Source organism: Sapajus apella, unplaced genomic scaffold (assembly GCF_009761245.1).
Source record: "Sapajus apella isolate SASKATOON/1434 unplaced genomic scaffold, GSC_monkey_1.0 scaffold1, whole genome shotgun sequence".
NCBI classification, from domain to species: Eukaryota; Metazoa; Chordata; class Mammalia; order Primates; family Cebidae; genus Sapajus; species Sapajus apella.
Window position 1 is genome coordinate 6,630,896 of NW_022436941.1, and position 21,299 is coordinate 6,652,194.

The window sequence follows — 21,299 nt, forward strand, 5'->3', positions numbered from 1 at the left end:
ACTTGAGAGCAACTTAATGAGAGGAGGAAATGAAAGAATAGATCAGAATGATTTTGTTCACATGACTACAGGCTGAAATTGTGTCAGTGAACTAACTGAATTTGCTCTGTCAACTTTAGTAAACTGCCCATTGCCTTTATTTTGTTCATAATTTCAGAAGGGCAGAATAAAAACCTTGGGAGGCAAAAAAAGGAAATCTGGAAGTATAGTCTTAACCTGGTGTTCTAATTTTCCATCTGTTCTTCTGACTCAACTCACTGACTATCAATGAATCAGTATGTAGTATTTCTAAGTCTTAGGAAAGACTACTCAAGTTAAGGTACTTCCTTATATCCATCTCTTTTAGGTACGCAAAGAGAACCAGTGGTGTGAAGAGAAGTGAAATGTTGTGCCTGACACTGTAACACTGTAAGGATTGTTCCAAATACTAGTTGCACTGCTCTGTTTATAATTGTTAATATTAGACAAACAGTAGACAAATGCAGCAGCAAGTCAATTGTATTAGCAGAATATTGTCCTCATTGCATGTGTAGTTTGAGTACAGATTCCAAATCTATGGCTGAGTTTCTTCTAGTATGATTGAAAGTTTCTTTTTTCTTTGCTCTGAATAAAACTGAACTGTGGGTTCTCTATAAGTGGCATTTTGGGCTTTCCCTCTTTTTTGTAAAGCAATGTCTGCCTAGTTTATTGTCCAGTTAACTTTAGTGACCTTTTAAAAGTTGGCATTGTAAATAAAACAACCTGCAAAAAAGTTATCTGGAATAGAATTAACAAAATATTATCTTTATTCATGAGTTGGAAACTGGAAAAGGCTTCTTGAAGTAAATGTTCTGAGTTGAGTGTACTAGGATGTCTTTCAGCCTCCTGCAGGCAAGGAGTACCACTGTATTGATTAGCCTGTATTTAGCAGGGCTCCTCCCTTCATTGCATCTGAGGACTTGTTTTCTTTATCTTTAATTTTATTTTTAATCCTCTTAGCTTTAAATATATTGCCTAGAGACTCAGTTACTACCCAGTTTGTGGTTTTTTGGGAGAAATGTAACTGGACAGTTTGTTAGCTTTTCAATTAAAGACACTTAACCTATGTGGGATGTCATCTTTTTATAATCAGTGTTCCCATGTGGGGAAAATTATTCACACTACTTGCATGTAAAAAATAATTTAACTTTTAACATTAAAATATGTGGTAAAATTCAGAAAACATCCATCATGAATGCAAGATACTTTCAATAAAAAGGAAGTTATATTGTAGGTAGTTAAGTTTGCTTTTGTGGACTTAAATGTGTCTCTTCACTTAAATGGGTTGAATTTGTATATATTTGTTTAGCTTGAAAAGACTTAGTTTATATTCCAGCTCACTGGAGGCTGCTGACATAAGTATAACTTCTGTCTCTTCTAATTGTCATTTATATACCTAACTGGAGCCAGTACTTTAATTCTTAACACAGAATTACTCTGTCATTGTTTCCAGCTTGCCTTCTGCAATAGAATGAAGTTTTTGTTGATGTCTTGAGATGGCTTACAAATTTTGATTTTTTTTTTCTTTCTTGTGCTGCCTTTTTTTCTTCTTCCTTTTCCAGTTAATGTCTGTATTCACATGTAATCTTGTTTTCTCTTCACGTTCACTGAGTAATTTAGGCTTAGATTATCCCTTGGCAGTAGTTTGCCTTCATCTCACCTTTCATTTGCCCCAAATTCACCTTATTTTATAAAGTCCCATATGTTGTCTCAATTTCCATTTGTTGTCTGTACCAGAGATAGGAAACTATAATGTATGTGGGTCAAATCAGGCCTATAGCCTGTTTTTGTAGTCTTTGAGCTAAAAATGGTTTTTACATTGTAAAGTGTTTTTAACACACACACACACACACACACAGAAACTGAATTTAAAAATACACACACACACACACACACACGCGTGCGCGCGAACCTGAATGTGACCAAAAAGCCTAACATATTTACTATCTGGCATTTACAGAAAATGTTTGCCAACACCTGTGACTACTTTTGGATTCCTCGTTCCCTTTACTCTTAGGAAATAAGCTTGTTTTCTTTGAGACAGAGTCTTGCTGTGTCCCCCAGGCTGGAGTGCAGTGGCACGATCTTGGCTCACTGTAATTTCCGCCTCCTGGGTTCAAGCCATTCCCCTGACTCATCCTCCCGAGTAGCTGGGACTACAGGCACGTGCCACCACACCCAGCTAATTTTTGTATTTTTAGTAGAGATGGGGTTTCACCATCTTGGCCAGGCTGGTCTTGAGCTCCTGACCTCGTGATCCCAAGTGCTAAGATTACAGGCATGAGCCACTGTGCCTGGCCAGAAATAAGCTTGTTTTCTGTTTGTTCTGGTTTTAGCGGGGAGGGTAGCAGTGTACACTCCCAGCTGAATTGTCCCATCTACCAATTCCTCTATAATGATCAACTTCTGCAAAAACCTTATCCACCTCAAGTATCCTTAGCAGCTGGGCATGGTGCTTTATGCCTATAATCTCAACATTTTGTGAGAACAAGGTGGCAGGAGGATCATTTGAGCCCAGGAGTTTGAGACCAGCCTGGGTGACATAGGAAGACCTCTTCTCTACAAAAAAAAAAAAAAAAAAATTGGCCGGGCACGGTGGCTCACGCCTGTAATCCAAGCACTTTGGAGGCCAAGGCAGGCGGATCACCTGAGGTCAGGAGTTCAAGACCAGCCTGACCAACATGGTGAAACCCCGTCTTATTAAAAAAAAAATTAGCAGGCATGTGGTGCATGCCTGTGGTCTCAACTACTTGGGAAGCTGAGGTGGGAGGATTGCTTGAGCCTGAGAGGTCGAGGCTGCAGTGAGCTGGCATTGCACCACTGCACTCCAGCCTAGGCAGCAGAGCGAGACCTTGTCTCGAAAACAAAAAGTATCCTTAGCAGTATTATGACAAACACAAATCTGCACTGAAGGTCCAGGATTACTGCCATATATCATGTTTAACTTGTAAAGGAGCTTGTTATTATTGCCACTTTATCTGTATAATACACAGGAGTTGTTAGAATTATAGGAGTAAATAATGCCACTATTTACAGTTAAAGGATACTGGATCTTTCAGAAAGATTGGATGGACAGACAATATAGTAATTTAAATTTTTGTTTCCTTCTTGACTTTCTGTAATCTCTAATCTTTAAACAATAAAAATTCCTGGTAATCTTAAACTTTTACATTAATAGAAATCCAAGAGAAAATAGGTCATTTGTGACCATTGTGGACCCAAATAAATCATGGATGTGGTATTAAGAAGCCCTTTTCAATCTGGCTGCACCATTCTTTTCCTACCCTTCTTTTTCCTATTCTGCGCTGTATGCCCACTATTTAATATATCTACTAGAACTTTTCTAGGCTCTCACCTGCAGTGAGTGGTCCTTTCTCATTATCATAGCAGCCAAACCTCAATCTTCAAAACTGTACTAATTTCTGCCTACTCTCTTACTTCCCAGCCATTATTCTAAACTAATATTGTGGCATGAAGTCATACCTTGAGGCTGGAGTTTCAGTGTCTGCATGGCCTTGAGCACATTGGAAATAGTAGGTAATATGGTTTTATAGATCTAGTGCAGTCTGCTTTATATTAATCCCAATACAATTGGAAGTCACTTGACAGCAGGATTTAACTTGTATTTAGCAGCACTACTCCATGAATTTCAATATATGTAACATAAGTGAAAGGTCCTTGTGAAATGCAGGCACAGGGCATAATGAAAAGCAGAATAGTTTTAAAAATGCGTGAGATGGAAGAGCTGGGATAGCCTTGGTTTGGAGAGTGGTTACTGATGAATTATGAAGATGTTCTAATTACTGTTTACAGTAGTAGAGGAAAGGAAACTCTTCTTGATTAACTAACCTTAAGGGTCAATTAGGAAATGACCTTTATTTCACCAGGAAAGAGAATTGAGAGGAAAAAGGTATTTGGCCGATTTGGGTGATTGAAGAATGTTTGTGAGATTCCTCTGTAAATATGGAAAATGCATGCTGCTTCCTGCAGTGTGCTGCTTTTAGTGATGATGTCCTTTCAAGGACCTTATGTCAGTCCTTTGACTTCTTGCCTTTTCATTGATTATGTCACTTGTGATCTAAAACCAAAACCTTCCTGAATGTTAGCTTATGACTTTCTCCTTAACATTGTCATAGCAAAAGATGTGCCCCCTCAAACAAATTCTAATATATATTTTTTTGAGACAGTCTTGCTCTGTAGTGCAGGCTAGAGTGCAGTGGCGTGATCTCGGCTCACTGCAACCTCCCCTTCCCAGGTTCAAGCAATTCTTCTGCCTCAGCCTCCCAAGTAGCTGGGATTATAGGCATGTGCCACATGCGCAGCTAATTTTTTCGTATTTTTAGTAGAGATGCAGTTTTACTATGTTGGCCAGGCTGGTCTCAGACTCCTGACCTTGTGATCCACCTGGCTCAGCCTCCCAAAGTGGTGGGATTACAGGCGTGAGCCACGGAACCTGGCCCTAATAATTCTTAAGTTGTAGAGGCAAGTTACTCTTTTGAAGTGCTGTTGTGTTAGCTTACTTTAATAAATCTACTCTTGATATGTCAAATAGATAATGCTTTACAGTTCTTATATTTTTCCAAAGATTCACATAATCATCGTGCAGCTCTCCAGGTGGGATCATAACTATGACTTTTTACTCTATAACTGTTAGAATATACCCGCTACTGGAATTAAGCAAGAGCTATATTGTGACTTGGTTGGATAGGTAACTGCAACCCTGTAACATGACATCATAGTAATGCTGAACTTACCTTAAAATTAGCTAGGGAGGGAGGAACAGTGAGTCACTCTGGGCATCTGACTTAGAGCAGGCAGATTTTCCAAATAATTTTCAATTTTACTTAAAAAATTGGCCAATCCTATGGGCTGTGTTATGATCCCAACATAAGTTTTTTAAAAATTACATAAGTTGCCAAGGCTCTCAAGGCAGTTGGGAAATATGAAGTGGTTTCCACCAGAAAAAGAGATTTGAGAAAGCAGCAAACCTCTTGCTCTGAGCACCCTTTACAAGCTGAATTTTCGCTTGCCAGCATTACCATCGGAAGGTTTTTTCGCTGCTCCTTGCAGAGCAGGGCTACCCCACAGGCATTGTGCCCAGAGCCTGAAGAGCTTTTTGATTCTTCTTACAAGGGACAAGGTCTCACCTCTGCCGCCCAGGCTGGAATGCAGTGGTGTGATCACGGCTGACTGCAGCCCCGAAATCCTGGGCTCAGTCCTCCCGCCTCAGCCTCCTGGGTAGCTGGGACTACATGTGTGTGCTGCCATGCCTAGCTAGTTTTTGTATTTTTAAATTTTTTATAGAGATGAGGTATTGCCATGTTGCCTAGGCTGTTTTTGAATTCCTGGGCTCGAGATCCTCCTGCCTCAACCTCCCAAAGTGCTGGGAATATAGATGTGAGCCACAGTACTCACCGATTTTTCTTTTTTCTAAATAAAGCTCAGAGTACATTGTAGTAGTAAGGAATCAACCACGTAAGTGTTCTCCCTACAAAGTTTGAGGATTTGAAAAGTTAATCTTCAGTTATCTGGATTTGAAACCAATGTGTGAATAACTTTTTAAGCTAGGAAAAAGTCAATAATAAGAGTGCAAGCAAAGGGAAAGCTTATAAAATGGTTGAATCCTTATAGTTCTGGCTTCTCCTTGGTAGAAAGCATTAGACATGCTTTTCCTCTTAGGAGCTGGGAGCTTTTGGTGTAGTTCAGGAGACAAGGCATAAATACTGCTGGGAGGCAGTGGGTAAATAGTAAAAATGTTTCTGTACAGAACAAGATTAATGAGCCAGTGGGGGACTACAGAACTGAAAGGTGCTAGGAAAGGTTCTGTAAAGTTGGATTTGTTTGGGGGTAGAGAGATGCCATAGTGAGGAAAAAACAGTGCTCAGTTGGGAACTAACAGCAGAAGGTTGGGTGTTGGTAAGTTTCCTTGAGAATATGGACTGTAAAGAGAAATTAGGGTGGGATTAGTGATACTACTTTGCTGACAGTAGTATTTTATCAGAGTGTGTATTCATCAGACACACATTAGGCAGGGCAATTTTTGAGTGTTTGAATTAAATTCTAATTTTTGTTGTTGTTGTTGAACTAAACCATTCCCTTGAATGTTGGGTCCTGATGACTTTTTCTTGTTTACTGTTGTTAAAAATCATTACTTCCAGTGGTCAAAGAGAATGAATAAGAGAACTGGCTGTGCATATCAAGATGAAGTATGGTGTAAGAAATAGTTTAGAGCATGTCCTTTGGCCCAAGATTGAACCGTTTGGACGCCTAAGAAGAGTTGGGTAAATGTTAGCCTTTCTGCTGAGGTGTTAGTGGAAATGATCATTGGTGGTGGCAGAAAAGTGGTGTTGAAGGTGTTCTTGCTTGACACACTTCCAATGCAGGGCATAGTTTGAGTGATAGATGATTAATTCATTGATGATGTACTTGTTGCCTTGCAGTCTTGTGTACTGTTGGCTACCTCTAGTCTGTGTGCCAGTATAGAGCAGCATTCTATGGTAGGAATGTAGTTGCTCACAACAGCGTTTGCTTCTACATCTGTAGTTCCTGTAACCTTCTGATATCTCTCAACTTTAAATTTTCTGCAAGTATTTAAGTATATTCAGACGTTCTGATATCTCTTAGCTTTAAATTTTCAGCCTGCTATATAGCAGCCTCTGATTGCACACTGAGGATCAGCGTATTTCATTAAAGTGCTCTCATTTTGAATGCCTCCCACCTGTTTGGTGAAAATTCCTATTTGTCCTTTTTTTCCTGAGTATACCATTTCATAACCTCTAACCTTGCCTTCTTCAATTGCTTTGCAGATTTTTCTGTTCCAGGAAGCTTACTGAAAGGGGTGGGAAAATAGAGGAGCTGTACTCTGTACCCTGAAGCTACTCAAGCAGGGTTTCCAGAGTGACTTTTTTTTTTTTTAATTTCTATTTTTTTGGTGAGTAGAACCTAGCTTTTCTCCTTCCCTCCTGTCCCCCCCAGACCCCCCACACTGCTTCCTGACATTGATTGCACATGCCTGAAAGAACAAGGCTTCAGATAAAAGAATGAGAACACCTGAATGAAAAAGGAAGACTTACTTGGTCTAGAGCCCCTGGTGAATATGAAAGAAGTGTTGGCCTGGACTGTCTCCTGCATAATTCACAGCTGCTCCCTTGTCTTCAGAAGTGAAACATCCCTTACCTTCTATTGCTAGTGACCTAACTTGTGAGGACTGCTAGGGGATAGGATAGTTTCCACCCCTAGGACGTATAAGTTTTCCCTTTCCAGTTAACATGCCTAATCCCGTGCTGTCTTGAAGAGCTTGAAAATCCCTCCTGACCTGAGCCAGGCTTTTATTTTGGGGACTGCCTATGAGAACATCCCTACCATCTGTGTTCCCTGTTTTCAGATTCCCTGCCATTAGAGTATTTTCACGTGCTCACTGCCAGTAATGGTTTGTTAGTAGTTCCATACCATTGGAGAGCTCAGGAGTCTGAATTTGAAAGATGCCCACAGGGTGATTTGAGGAGGTGATCACAATAAGTTGGGATTGGGGGAGTTGATACACGCAGGGTCTGCTTGGGTAGGCAGCTGTTTCAAAGACCCTTGGTGAACTCTTAAAGCCCTGATGAGCTTAAAGAAAGCTCTGAAGAGATCTGAGAGTCATGCTTAAGCATCCTTTCTAACCTCAAAGAAAAGCCAACTTAGCCTTTTTATACAATTAACTAGATTTGGGTCTTAAATTCTTCTACTTTGATATATAGGCCTAAGAAGTAGGAGTTTCACATGGCCTTGTTACTCTTGCCCCTTCTTTTCTGTGCTGTTTTTTGAGAAATGGATGCAGGAACTGATTCCCTTTCTTCCTCTCTGGAACAGGATATAAAGAACCATTCTGCTTCCCTTTACTTACGGCCTTCCTGGCCAGGCTTACTGTATACTGAACAGAGCAAGGCAGCCATGGTTCTGAGCTAGCTATTGGGAGTCCACAGCCAGAAGGAATGGGAGACAACAGGAACCATTCAAAAGATAGTTACATGTCAGAATAGAGTCCAGCTGTGGGGTTCTGTTAAAGGAGACACCTTCAAATTGGGAGACATAGGCTTTGTCCACTTGCTAGGCCGAACCCTCACCATATCCACTGAGCACAAAATGGGGAGCAGGTGTACCAGGGGAGGGATGAACGTGTTTCAAGCACGTTGCAAGTCAGCTAGTTGTCTGGAAATGTTCAAGGAAGTAAAGTCTAGGGTATCTTGTCCTATAACATCTCAGAAAACAGGGTCGGTCCTCAGCTGACAGTGAAGGGGGGCTGGTATGGTATTAGAAGTTGAACTTTGAGGTTGCAGTCTCAAGTCACCCTCTGGCCTCATAGGAATGCACCAGGGTGACTTGGGAGGATCTGATTTTCCTTTATGAAGTCAGATTTAAAAAAAAAAAACTGATTTGATTTAAACAAAGTAGCAAAGGCTTCCCTGCCAGTACACAAAGACTGCATTGTTCATGTATCTGTGTACTCTAAGACACCAAATCAGATGCAGCAACCTGATTTTGCATAAGCCCTGGCTAGAATGTAGGTTTTTTTCCCAAACAACTAGGCCAGTAGCCAGAACAGAATTCTTTAAAATGGGACAGATGTCCAGAGAATGGCTAGTGTCCTCTAACACTCTCCCAGAAAGAAGCAAGTCTAGGGTTACAATGTCCAGTGGCCTACTTTAGACAGACACTACTCTGGAAGATTACTTTCTTTATAAATATCTTTAAACATAAAATCCAAAAAATATAACTCAGTAGAATGATGATGACAATGCAGATGGTGGCCCATGTGAAAACGCTTCTTGTCCAACATTTATCACCTATTTGTTGACCTATTGAGATGCCTTCATGACACCTTTTACATTCATGATAGGTCTAAGGAAGATAGCAGTGTACTTCGTGGAAACTGCCATGTAAAAAGTGGGTTGTAGGGTGCCAAACAGTTAAGTGCACAGGGATATACGGAATGGAACAGACATTGGAGACTTCAAAAGCTGGGAGATGAAAGGGGGATGAGGTATGAAATCCTACCTGTTGAGTACAGTGTACACTGTTTAGGTGCATGGTACACTATTTGGGTGAGGGGTGCACTAAAAGCCTGTACCTCACCACTACACAATATATCCATTAACACAGCTGTATTTGTACCCCCTAAATGCATACAAATAATGTAAAAATAAAGTGGATATGGTGGCTCTAGTGTCCACCAACAGTGTGTATGATTTTTTAAAAAGTGGGTTGTAGATTTCTCAAACTTGAAGGTTTGCGTGAAAATATGAAAAATACTTTGTGTCTTAACAGATACAGTTGGGAGGAAAGGATGCTACTAAAATATCCTTTAGGGTTTTATGGTGCTAATAGGTTATAAAAAGACTTCTATTTGGTCTTGTTTTCTTTGAAATAGGATATGTACTTGTGGAATGTTTTCTCTCTGCCCCGAGAGGGAAATGGAGCCTAGTGGTCCGGTGTACCTATTTCAGGTGGGATTGTCTTTTCAGGCTGTACGGTTGGCAGTTTCCAATTCATTTATTTTTATATGAGCACTGGGGAGCAGGCTGGCCTACATCATTGTGGGGTCAGGATGGGGGGTTTAAGAGCAAAGCTTGGAATGGGAGTATGGGCCCAGCTCTCAGGGGTGCGGCAGGCAGGGCCCACACCCCTTTAGGGGAAATGACAAGTGTAATCCCTGATTTCTGCAGGTTGGAGGTTTGGAAACGTGCACCATAGGGAACAAACTCCAAGTTTCCTGACTGGAGAAGAAAAGGAAAGAATACCATGTTTTGTTACTGAGACAGCTTATTCCTCAGCGTCAGGCTTTGAAAAACAAACCCAGTAAAAAGTCTTTATTCTCATGTTTAAAAAAGTTTTTCTATGATGATGCATTAACAATATAAAAATACTCTGAACACTACAATAATCTTTTTTTCTCAAGACTTCTTGCAGTATTACACTAGAATATGTGGTCTTTGGAGTCAGAAACCAGTGGCTAAAGTAGGAACTAAGGGCTTTTTTTTTGAGGGGTGTGTGAGTACATGGACAGCCTTTTTTTTTTTTTTTTTTTTTAAGATGGAATCTCCCTCTGTTGCCCAGGCTAGAGGGCAGGTGTGCAGTCTTGGCTCACTGCAACTTTTGCCTCCCAGGTTCAAGTGATTCTCCTGCCTCAGCCTCCTGAGTAGCTGGGATGACAGACACGTACCACCATGCCTGGCTACTTTTTACATTTTTAGTGGAGATGAGGTTTCACCCTGTTGGCCAGGCTGGTCTCAAACTCCTGACCTCAGGTGATCTGCCTGCCTCGGCTTCCCAAAGTACTGGCATTACAGGCGTAAGCCACCACACCTGGCTGACCAGCCCTTTTTTCTTTGGATTCAGGCTACATATGGTGAGAAGGCAAGGAACAAAAATTAAAAACTTGTTTTTCAAGGCTCAGGGTTGAAGCTTGGCTCAAAAATGAGTTAAAGTAGGCTGTGGTGAAGACCTGTTGTCCACCACTGGAGGTTTTCTGGGCTCCTTGATTTAGCTGTAATGGTCCTCTGTCCTGCAGCCCCATGGGGAAACTGCAGCTGGCCTGGACTGAATGCTGGAAGACAGGCTCTGGCTGATGTGAGGTTTTGGGTTTGCCTCACAGCTGTCCAGGAGCTGGCTGGACTGCCATGGATGAACTGGAAATAGAATTGTGAAAAAGGCTCTGTGAATGGGGAGGGGTGCACACTGAATTTGGGCCATGACTTCTCTGAACTGTTGATTGTAGCTGCTGGTGACAAGCCTGGGACCTTGGTATCAGAGCTTCTTAGGCTAGTGAGTTTCTCAGGAAACATTTCAAAGTAATTTGAACTACAACCAGATTATATCCTCCGCTCCCCAACTTGCCTGAGAAGGTAGTGTCAGGTTATTTCTGTTGCTTAGGTTGATAGGCCTAAACTTAACCTATTAAATTCCCCTTCCCACCCCTGCTTCTTGCAAGCTCCTGAGAATACAGAAGCTTCCTCTGGTCCAACTTATGCGTAGCAGCTGGTTTTTTATAGAGCTTCTTCATTTCCTTAAAAGAGAAGGGTTGTCATCTTGAGCTTTGTGTTTGTGACCATTCGCACATGTTGTTTGATAAACCAGCTCATTCTTGGTCCATGAAGTATCTGTATGGGGAGGGTGTGGCAGTGGGGGCTAGGGGAGATGGGTAGAGAAGGTAGCTAGGCTCAGTTCAGCCCATCTCTGACCTATAGCAGAAAAGCTAGGGAGGCAGAGGCTTCTGGCTGGCAAGACAGATGGTAAAAAGAACAGATGCAGGCAGCCATAGCTACAAGATATGCCCTTAATTAGGTGACACATCAACACAGATCTGATTCCCACCACTTGGAGCAGTTTGAATCGATGGCATCAGGTTCAGGCAGAAGTTGTGCAGCCTCTGAAATCTTCAGGGTCTGGACCCTGAGATGGAGTTAACAGGACCCCTGGCTGATTTCCATGCAATCTGGGTCTCTGTTGCTTCCTCTCAGGAATAGGCTCCTGGAGGAGGCCAGTTGTCCTGTACCTGCTAGGCTGCCTGTCTCTGAGATTCCTGTTGCTGTACCTGTGTACTCTGCAAGGCGCTGCGGGGGGCCTGTGGGGGCCCTGGGGCTGGGAGGCTGAGAGCAGTGGAGAGATCTGGGGATGTAGGTGCCGGCTCCGCAGGGCTAGCAAGCAGTTCTGTGGGAAAGTGGGGCAGCAGATGGTATGAGGGTGAGTCCTGGGGAGCTGGGGACCCGGGGCAGCCTAGAGCACTGTCATCGGAAGGAACGGGGCTGGGGTAGCGGCCTTCTCCGGGTAAGTACCGAATGCATTTCTTTTTCCTCCTAGGAATAGTGAAGAGAGTTATCTGTAAACAGAGGGTGAATTCATAGTCATACACACAACCAAAAAATGCTGCCTTTGCACAGGCCTGGCTGATTTCTTGTCGTCTCTTCCCATGACTTGTGTGGTAAGTCAGTGTCCTCAGACTGCCAGCCTGGTTGGCCTGGCCCAGACCTAGGACAGGTGCAGTTCCCAGAACAGCCACCAGGTGGCACAGGGGCCTTTTGTAACTAGGGCTGTGGGACACCTGTCTTCTAGGGGAGTCATCTCCCAGTGCCAGCCTTTGAGCTTCTCCAGGTTTGTGGGAATGAGATCTGCACTAGGGCAAGGGGCTGCAATGCCTGTGGCTTTCTTGCTCAGCCATCCCAGTCCTCAGGCTGGGCTAGAGGAAGAACACATGGGCAGTGACTCCTCTTGTCCATTACCATCCTTGAGTTCTCTGAGCCAGTTTGTCTCTGATGGAGTGGATGGAATAGAACCTCCTCTGGAGACAGGGTTGTTTCCCACTGTGCATACATATGTGGGTACACAGACACACTCCAAACTCAATTCCTCTTTGCTCTTTAACAGGGAGCATGGTGGGCACTCTGAAGGCCTGGACAAGTGTTCCTTAGAGCCAGTGGCCTTACTGCCTGGAGTACACTGTTTTAGCTCTACCAGGCCTGGCCTGAACCTGAGGAAACTTAAACCACTTGGTGGGTAAACCTTGTCACACCCACAGGTATTTCTCTGTTGTACAGTGAAGCACATGGGCATAGGGCCACTAGGCCCATTTCTTAGACAGCCCAGGGTACCCTGGTTCCTCTTCCCCAGCCTCTCCAGCCCTCTTGTCTCAGTAGGTGCAAGATAGCAGGTCACAAGGATGCCTAGCAACTACATAGTTCTGTGTTGTCACCTTGTTTTCAGATTAAGGGCTCAGGGCGGTACAGGCAGAGATCCCACCTTGAAGTGAGGGAACTGATGGGCCATGATGATTTTGAGGCCTGGGAATGGGCTCCAGGCCCCCTGAGTGGTGTTTGAGCCATCCGTTTGCTACCTTCTTGAGTCTGTCCTTCCTTTCTGGAACATCACGTCTTTCCACTTCTCCTGCACTTAGACCCAAGCGGTCTTCTCCATACACTGTGTTCAGCATTTACTAGTATTAGGAGGCCTGAGCTCCCCAATCTGCTAAGTATGCTAGTGGGCTGAGGGGCCAAAGGAGTGGGCTGCAGGCCCAGTGGAACATGTGCAGAGTCAGGGAAGCAGCTTAAAGCAAAGGGAGAACAATGGTGGGGACAAACCCACCTGCACGGACCACACCAATCCGTCTGCTGGTTGAGGCCAAAGCGAGCACGGCATTTCTTAGGCGAGCCAGGGTCTGCTCACAGCCATGCCAGAGGGGCAGAGCAGGGCAGAGGGCGAGCAGGCAGCGGGGCAGAGCAGGGCCCAGAAAGAAGAGGTAACATCAGTGTTAGCCAGTTACAGATACCCTATAGCCCCCACAGACAGAGTGGGCCTCTCCATGGCACAGCCAGCCCCAGTGGGAGCCCGAGAGCCCAGAGCCAAGATATCAGGAAATGTGGGCACCCAGCCAGACAGTAGAGGCAGCGGGAAGAATGGGAGGGAGGGGGTCCTGTCACTCTGGCTCATCTCTGTGGCTTGTGGGGTCCTTGCAGCACGGAGGTTACAGAGGGGCCCAGGTAAGACCATGGAGTTCCAGCCTCTTCTGCCTTAGAGCTACCCACCTCCTCCCCAACTCCCTACCCATTTTATCCTGTTTTTCTTCATTCTTGACTTATATTCCCTCAAGGGATAAGGCTGAAGGCTATAGCTTATGCCTGTTCTACAAACTTCCAGATGGAAAGAAGGGCCCATTCTTTGCCTTGGAAAAGGAACTCTGCCCTGCTGTGTCCCACTGGCTAGCCTCCAGCTTCCCCGTGTGGGGATAGCACAGCTGAGAAAATCATGGATGTGGAGTTTTAAGTTACCACAGGAGCAGGAATTCACCCACAGGAAGGAGGCCTGCAGCAGGGTGTGGGCGTCTCTACACAGAGCACTTTGCACAGCCATGAAAGATGTTGGAGTGGGGGTGACAAATTGCCAGGCTCCAGCCAGTAGGCTGTGTGACTGCTAGGCCTAGTCATGGGGCCTGGCTCAGCCTCTCCCAATCTCAGCAGAACTAGCTAGGACACTGGGCTAAGCATCAAACCATACAGTCAGTACCTTGCTAGCTTCTCTGGTAGAGTCTAGCTGTGAGTGGAGCTAGCAAAGGTGGTGGGGGCAAGGCAGAGGAACACATCATCTACCCAACAGAAGCCAGTTCTGCAGGGTTTCCCTGGGACTTGGTGTAATACAGCTGTTTCCTGCATGAGAATTTGACTTGTGAGATGCAGGCCTTATTTTCATAGGGCCCAGGCCCTGAAGGTTCCTGGCTGGGTACCCTGCTCCTCCCTTTGGGTCAGAGGAGGGATGCTATTGAAATGGGGACATGGAGAGGAGCCTCCACTACTGCTAAGGGAAGGTCTCACCTGTGGTGGATTCTTGGTGCTTTTCCCTCGACCGCCTCTTCTTCTTCCCCTGCAGGGAACAAAAGGAGGGATGCTCAGATCTGAAAGGCAGCTACTGGGATACCCACAGCCTGCTGCCTAGCTTGGGTACCCCTGGGATTCTGGGCATACAGGCCCCTCCTACCTTGGGGGTACTGGTGTTTCTTGATTGCTCTTCTTGCTAGGCTGCTATGGAGTGCATTTAGAGGCTCTTCCCTTGCCCCAACTGGGTCTCCAATTTGAATGGAGGGAGGTGACTTCCAGACCGCTTTCTCCCCTTTTGCCCATGTGGCCCAATCTAATGTTGGGGAACAGCCCATGTGTGAGTGTACTGTGGAGTGATGAATAGGATGTGGGCTTGGCCTCTTCTGAGCCAGCCATGGGAGGCCTTGGACCCTCCATGCCCTTTCTCGTCTGTGCCTTCAACTGCCTTCCTCGCTGAGATTGTGCCTGGAGGCATGGTTTCTCAAAGGGTCCCCTCCCCACCACTGCTGTGTGTCACTGGCCACTCACATAGTTGTCCCGCGCCGACCAGCCTGGGTAAAGCTGCATGTGCAGCTGCCTCTCCTTGCGGGCCAGCTCATAGTACTTGGCCTGCTCTTCTCGCGACAATGCGTGCCACTGCAGTGGGGAAGGGGGGCGAGTGGGGTGCATCAGGGAGTCAGCAGGCTGCACCAGGCTGAAGATGGTCTGGGAGCATGCCTGCCAGCCCACCTGCCCATGGTCTCACCCTGCGGCCCAGGATCTGGTTGATGGCAGCGCTCTCCTTAAGTGTGCACTCTGCGATGACCTTGGCTCTCATCTCCTTCATGTACAGCATGAAAGCATTGAGGGGCTTCTTGATGGTTGGCTTCTTGACCTCCTTCTCTGCCTTGGACTCTGCTTGTGTCTTCCTGAGGGGCAGAAATCCAGATTGCTCAGGGCCCCCCCCCCAAGTGCCCACCTAATGGCAGTCCCCTCTTCTAGTGTGGGCCTAGTGTGTGGGTAAGTGTATGTATGATACCAGAGTTTTCTAAGTGGGATCTTTTCTAGCTGCCCCCAAATGGGTGAGCAGACAGCTAAGTATCTGTTCCTTACAGGAATACTACAGCCAAGTGGGAAAAGCATGTGTAAAGGACTTCTGAGCCTCTCCTCTGTTAGCTCAGAGAAATCCTTGTTTCCCCATCCCAGCCACCCCTTCCTCCTCTAAGGACCAAAAACATGTAGCCAGAGACACAAAGCAGCTTGGCCAGGGACCTCGTGGCAGTCCTCAGGCCTGGTAGGAAGGCATGTGTGTCCCAGCTGACACACCCACTGCCATCATTGTCTTGACTCACAGGTTGCGGTCGTAGGGCTGCAGCTCCTGCTTCCCTGAGGGGGGCACAATGGTGGGGTGGGGGATGGCTGCTGGGTGACCAGGTACACCAGAGCCGAGCATCAAGGATGGGTGGGTGAACCTGGAGGCAGGAAGAAAGTTAACACTCAGCCAAGAATTACGGGCCAGACCTTGGGACATACATGGAGGCTCCTGCATAGTATATGACTTGAGGACACAGATACTCTACCCCTACTGGCCTGGACATAAGTACACAGATAAATACAAATACCTGCTCCCAGCACACTACACAGACATACTGCAAAAAATCTACATAGATTGCCATTCAGGTTACTACATAGGTCCCAAGTAGCTATTGAATCTGTCCCCTTCTCATGTTCTGCCCCCACCAACCAGTCTCAGGAGCCTGTGGCTGCCTTGTGAGGCCTCATCCCTCTACTGCTTGACTTTTCCAGGCCTCTCTCCACGCAATAGCCAGAGTGACCATTAAAAACAACTGAATGAAAGAAAAAAAAAAAAACAACACACCTGAATGTTCCTGGCCTGCTGCTGCTGAAATTCCCCCAGCATCCATAGAATAGAACCCAGGCTGTTCCCAAGGGCCTGCACAGCTGTGCATGAGCATCCCTACTAATGTTTCTACCTCTTCTCTTCCCCTCTGCTTCTTGCTGCTCTCCACTCCCAGTCAGCTCCAATTACGGCTGTTCCCTTCGTTTCCCTCTCACTAAAGATCTATTACTCTTTTCATGAAGCTCTCTCTGATCCATCAGGGCGGGTGAGGTCTCCTTAGGGCTTCCCCATCACTCAGCTGGCCCATTCAGCTGCTGGTGCCATGTCTACACTTGCTATGCTGGGCTGTGAGCTCCAGTGGGCTAGAAATGTCTGTGGAATCCCCTGCTATTGCGTATCTGGCACTGAGTCTATCACTGAGGAAGTCAGCTAAGTGAAGGGATATATGTACACACACCTCCCACTTCACTTTTTGCTGCTCTGTGGAGACCATTCTGCCTGTTACTGCTTGCACAGGTGTTATCCCTGAGCAGCAGCCCATTGGGGACTTATGTAAAAGATGCTGTCTCAGCTTGGGCAGAGCTCAGGGGATGCCCAAGAGAGTCTTCCTAAGTAGGGATGCAGAACAGAGGTGAGTGCCCACCCATCTGCACACAGACTGAGCCACATGTGCATGTAGTGTCCTGGCCTCTGTGGCACTCTGCTGCCTAGTGTGGCCCGGGCTGAGGCCTGTTGGCACTTGCACTAGCTTCATTCTCAGGCACAGGACAGCAGGGGGCTGCAAAAGGACAGACAGACAGATGGACAAAAGACTAACACAGGGCAAGCACTGGCCTGGGCATGGCCTTGTATGGGCACTGAAGCCTGGGCAACAAGAAGCAGGAGCCTGGCTGCAGTGTAGGGGACTCACCTGGGGTAAGGGGCGCCAGGGGCTGCAGTGGGGGCAGGGAAGTGCTGTCTATATCCGCAGGAAGGGGACAAGGGGTAGAGAGGAGGGCTGGGCCTGTGGTTAGGAGAGACAGCTGTTAGCAGTCTGGCTGCTGGCCAGGCATGGGGAAGGACTTCCCTACCTTGCTAGGCCTTGACCCATAGTGTGAGACAGGTGGGCCTTGCTGGAATTTCAAGCATCTGCCACCAGAGGGCAGCTTGTGCTGCACCTGTTTCCCTCTATAAACTTGTGTGGGTGTTTAAGGGATGGAAATGCTATCCTTTTCCTGGGACCCCACTTAGCAGACCCCTGGGCCCCTCCAGCCTGCTTCCTGTTTCTTCAACAATACAGGGCTGATACCTGTCCTGGGGCCATTGCACCCACTGTTAACACACTGGATTGTGACCTTTTCTCCTCAAATCCCTGAGATTCCACGCTGGATGAGGTACCCCTGTGGGCTCCTACAATCCCTAATCAAAGCATTACCAACAGTGCCCCATAACTGTGCTTCTTGCCTGGGTTGCCCACTAGGTGGACCGAGTTCTGAGAAGGCAGGGACCTAAGGATCATTTGGCTTCAGCAGTGCTTCCCTGGTGCCCAGAACCCTGCCTGGCACACAGTAGGGCTCAGTGGAGAGATGGCTAAAATATCCCCACTTCTTTCCTCACAGCCAACTGCTACCAGGTGGAACCCGAGAGCACAGGCCTGCCTAAAGTCCCCTCCTTAGAGCCTTGGCGGGTAAACATGTGCTCTAGGCTCAAGTCTCTTGGTCTTCAGTGCTGCTGGCCTAGGGGATGCTTTTGAAGGGCTGGCCCACAGATTTGCATCCACAGAACCCTGGTCTAGCGCAATAAGGCTGAGATCTTGAGCATCTTGCCACACTTTGATCCTAGGGGTATTCATGGGGGTAGTCTTGATTAGTATTCAGCATGTATTGTCCAAAGAGAATCTGGAATGGAGGAGGGTGCTGACTGCAGGTTGGGCCTCTGGTCTGCCCAATCTTCTTGGGAAGCCAAGTTTTCCTGCTGTTAGGTGACTGCCACAGCCCAGCTCTCTGAAATAGGCTAGAGACCTGCGCAGCTCACACTGTTGATGAGTAAAGGGCCAAGTAGCCTGCGAAGGCCCAACTCCAGCTGAGGACAGGCCCTTTGGCCCATAGTCAGGCCTACTGGCTTAGGGGTCCAGGCTTCCTTTTCCTGGCCCAGCTGACTCTCCAAGCAGGCTAGTCAGAGCCTTGGTGCCAAAGGGGCAGGGAGGAACACTGCCCCTCAAGCAGCTCAGCCAAGGAAGGGACCAAAAGCAGTAGGCACTGAGGCCAGTGAGCTGAGAAGCAGCAGGCTCTCTGGTAGCCATTCATGCTGTTGCCTCCCTGCTCAGGTCCACCTTTCTTCCTCACTCATATGGCCCTGGAGGTCCCTTAGTAGCCCAGCCTTCTCCCATACAAGGGGACCTCTTGGACACTGGGGGAGACAGGGCTGGGACCAGGGACCAGTTTTTCTGCCTCCCCAAAGGGGGTATATCAGGCTACCTGGGGAATGCAGGCCAGGGGGACCCCTAGCTCACAGCCAGGTTAGGACAGACCTCCTGGCCAGTCCCTGGCATCTAAACAGAGCTGGCAGCAGAGTGGCCAGCCAAGAGGGATGGAGGAGGAAATGGAAGGGCAGGCAGGTCTTGGTCCGACCAGCACGGTACCCCTTTCCCATTGGGCCCACACTCACCAGCTCACAGTGTGGGGGAGCTGTCCCATGCTGCCTGAGGTCAGGGAGTAGAAGCCAGAGAGGTCAGGGGTCTGCAGAGGCCTAGGAACTGCAGAAGAGAGAGGCTGAGTGAGTGGGCTAGCCTGACCTGGCAGGCCACATCAGTTACTATATCCTAGAGCTGCCTACAGGAGCCTTAAGACGCCACCAGCTTTGCTAGAGGACCAAACATAAACTGGTTTATTCAGGACAATCCCAGTGGGAGAACAGTGTCCCTTTGACAGACAAGGAAACTCAGGGCAGAGGGCTAGGTGACTTGTCTAAGACATCAGCTGGCCAATAAGCAGAGCTGAAGTCATTCAGGCATGGAGGCCAGGCCTCCTGGTCCAAGGCTGGGGCATCTCTGCTGGGGGGACTCCAGCCTGGCTTTCTGGGTAGGAGGCAGGTCCTTGGTCTAGGGGAGCCCAGCCTGGGTAGCCAGGGCTCCACCTGACCCCCAGGGTTGAGTCAGCAGGTTTCCCACAGCTGACAATGAGGGATTTCAGAATGACTTTGCCTGAGGCTGAGGTGAATCAGCCGTCACAACCACCACTTTCCATTTTCTTACTGAGGGGAGGAAAGGCTACAGTTTTACAGTTCTCAGTAATGCTCCCATACTGGCAGCAGGGTTACCCATGGGATTTAGGCTTCTACCTTAACCTGAAGCTTTCACATTTTGACCTAACACCCCCTTTTCCAGTCTTCTGGTACCCTCCTACCCCCAGTCCCTCTTTCTGGGATTTTCTTTGGGCCCTTAGTTTGCACAGCCCCAGGTTCTCCAGTTATAAAATGGACCTAGCCATCTGGTCTCAGAAACTGGGGACTTGGCCCTCAGACTCTGATTTCACTGGGTCCCTCCCCATTCCAGGCTTGTACCTTGCTTCTGGCTGATGTCCACAGGTGCAGGGGTGGGGTGTGGGCTGTTGAAATGTTCGTAGAGAGGAGAGAGTTGGGGGACACCATGGGCAGGCTGACTGGCCTTGTGCTGAAAAATGAGAAGGAGAGTGGATGAGTATGGGGAGTCCCGAGGGAGGAAGGCACCGGGGTGAGGGTGTGTATATAGGCAGGGTCCCAGTGAATTGTGTGCAGGAAGCCCAACTCTCAAAAGTGGAAGTGGCCAAAACCAGAGGCATCAGGGAAGGAGATCCAACTCAAGCCACTGTGTGTCCAGTGCCCCTGCCCACTAGCCTGCAAGACTTTGCCCAAGCAGTCCCACCTGCTAGAAAGCCTCTTGTTTTTTCTAGGCACTCATTTCCTAGAGGTGCATCTCCCTGGTCCAGAAAACCCTTATTGGCCTCCTCATCTCAGATTTGGCTTGTCTGGAGGGTTGCTTACAGCCTCCAGCCCCCTAAACCAGGGCATGGTTTGAGGACCCAGGCCTACCCTAGCACAGCCTGGAGCTTTCTTTCCTCCTCCTCTAGCCCCCAATCTGGGTATCCTGAGTCTGACCATCTGTCTTGGCTCAGGCCTGACAGGATTTGCTGGCACAGGAAAGGGTCCTCCTCAGTCCCCTAACTCAGGGGAGATGGGGCCTGGCTTCCTTCAGGGCCAACCTGCCCAGCCCCTGTACTTCCTGTTTTGTCAGCACCGCAGGACTCTTACTTTTCTTTTTCTTTTTCTTTTTTTTTTTTGTGAGACAGAGACTTGCTCTGTGGCCCAGGCTGGAGTACAGTGACACAATCTCGGCTTACTGCAACCTCCGCCTCCCAGCGGTTTAAGTGATTCTCCTGCCACAGCCTCTCGAGTAGCTGGGATTACCGGCACCCGCCACTGTGCCCAGCTAATTTTTGTATTTTTAGTAGACGTGGGGTTTCGCCATGTTGGCTAGGCTGGTCTTGAACTCTTGGCCTCAAGTGATCCACCTGCCTTGGCCACCCAAAGTGCTGGGATTACAGGCATGAGCTGCTGCACCTGGCCAGAACTCTTATTTTCACACTAGTTGCACTGCTCTATCAAGAGATGACTCAGTCAGCAGGCTGGAAGAGGGGCTCCCCAGGGAGACTTGGCTGCAGAGAGTCGCTACCAGGGCCAAGGCCCAGGTCTACAGTATTCTCAGTGCACATCTGCATGGGTCAAGGCCTTGGAGACATCATCTGCAACCAAGTTCAACTTCCCACTTTGAAAAGCCCGTCTGCAGGGGTGCTGCTGGCTAAGAGTATGGATGAGTGATCTCTGACCCCTGGCAGAGAGGGAACGGGACATCTTTGCGGCAAGACAGTAATGAGGGCTGTGGCCTGGGTTCCTCCCCACTCTGTGGGTACAGTTTCTGACTGGGTGAATTTAGCCAGACTCCTCAAGAGCTTCAGGCTTCTCTCCTAGTAGTGAATGGAGTTCACAGCCCCTTTATTTCTGGGCCTGGAGAAGGGTGCCTCATGGTGAGGGGGCCTGGCACAGTCTCATGGCACTTGGTATTGGAGCCCAGGGCAAGCCCAGAT

General features: G+C 47.5%; 2 protein-coding genes across 3 annotated transcripts in view; one reads left to right on the forward strand and one right to left on the reverse strand.

Moving 5' to 3' along the window:
* Positions 1 to 9,233, forward strand: part of SKP1 (S-phase kinase associated protein 1) — a 27,182-nt gene extending 17,949 nt beyond the window's left edge. Inside the window, exons 7-8 of one of the 2 annotated variants that reach the window (XM_032252071.1) lie at positions 347 to 408; positions 6,825 to 9,233. In XM_032252071.1, coding sequence (XP_032107962.1) covers positions 347 to 382 — 36 coding nt within the window. In that variant the 3' untranslated portion in view covers positions 383 to 408; positions 6,825 to 9,233. Of the gene's footprint in view, positions 1 to 346; positions 1,253 to 6,824 lie in introns of those variants that run through there. The other variant, XM_032251984.1, reaches the window with a different exon arrangement.
* The window catches only part of TCF7 (transcription factor 7), a 34,413-nt gene continuing 21,693 nt past the window's right edge, over positions 8,580 to 21,299 (reverse strand). Inside the window, 9 exon segments of the mRNA XM_032251865.1 lie at positions 8,580 to 11,682; positions 11,684 to 11,852; positions 13,135 to 13,207; positions 14,358 to 14,406; positions 14,889 to 14,996; positions 15,106 to 15,268; positions 15,692 to 15,811; positions 18,847 to 18,934; positions 19,741 to 19,849. Coding sequence (XP_032107756.1) covers positions 11,404 to 11,682; positions 11,684 to 11,852; positions 13,135 to 13,207; positions 14,358 to 14,406; positions 14,889 to 14,996; positions 15,106 to 15,268; positions 15,692 to 15,811; positions 18,847 to 18,934; positions 19,741 to 19,849 — 1,158 coding nt within the window. The 3' untranslated portion in view covers positions 8,580 to 11,403.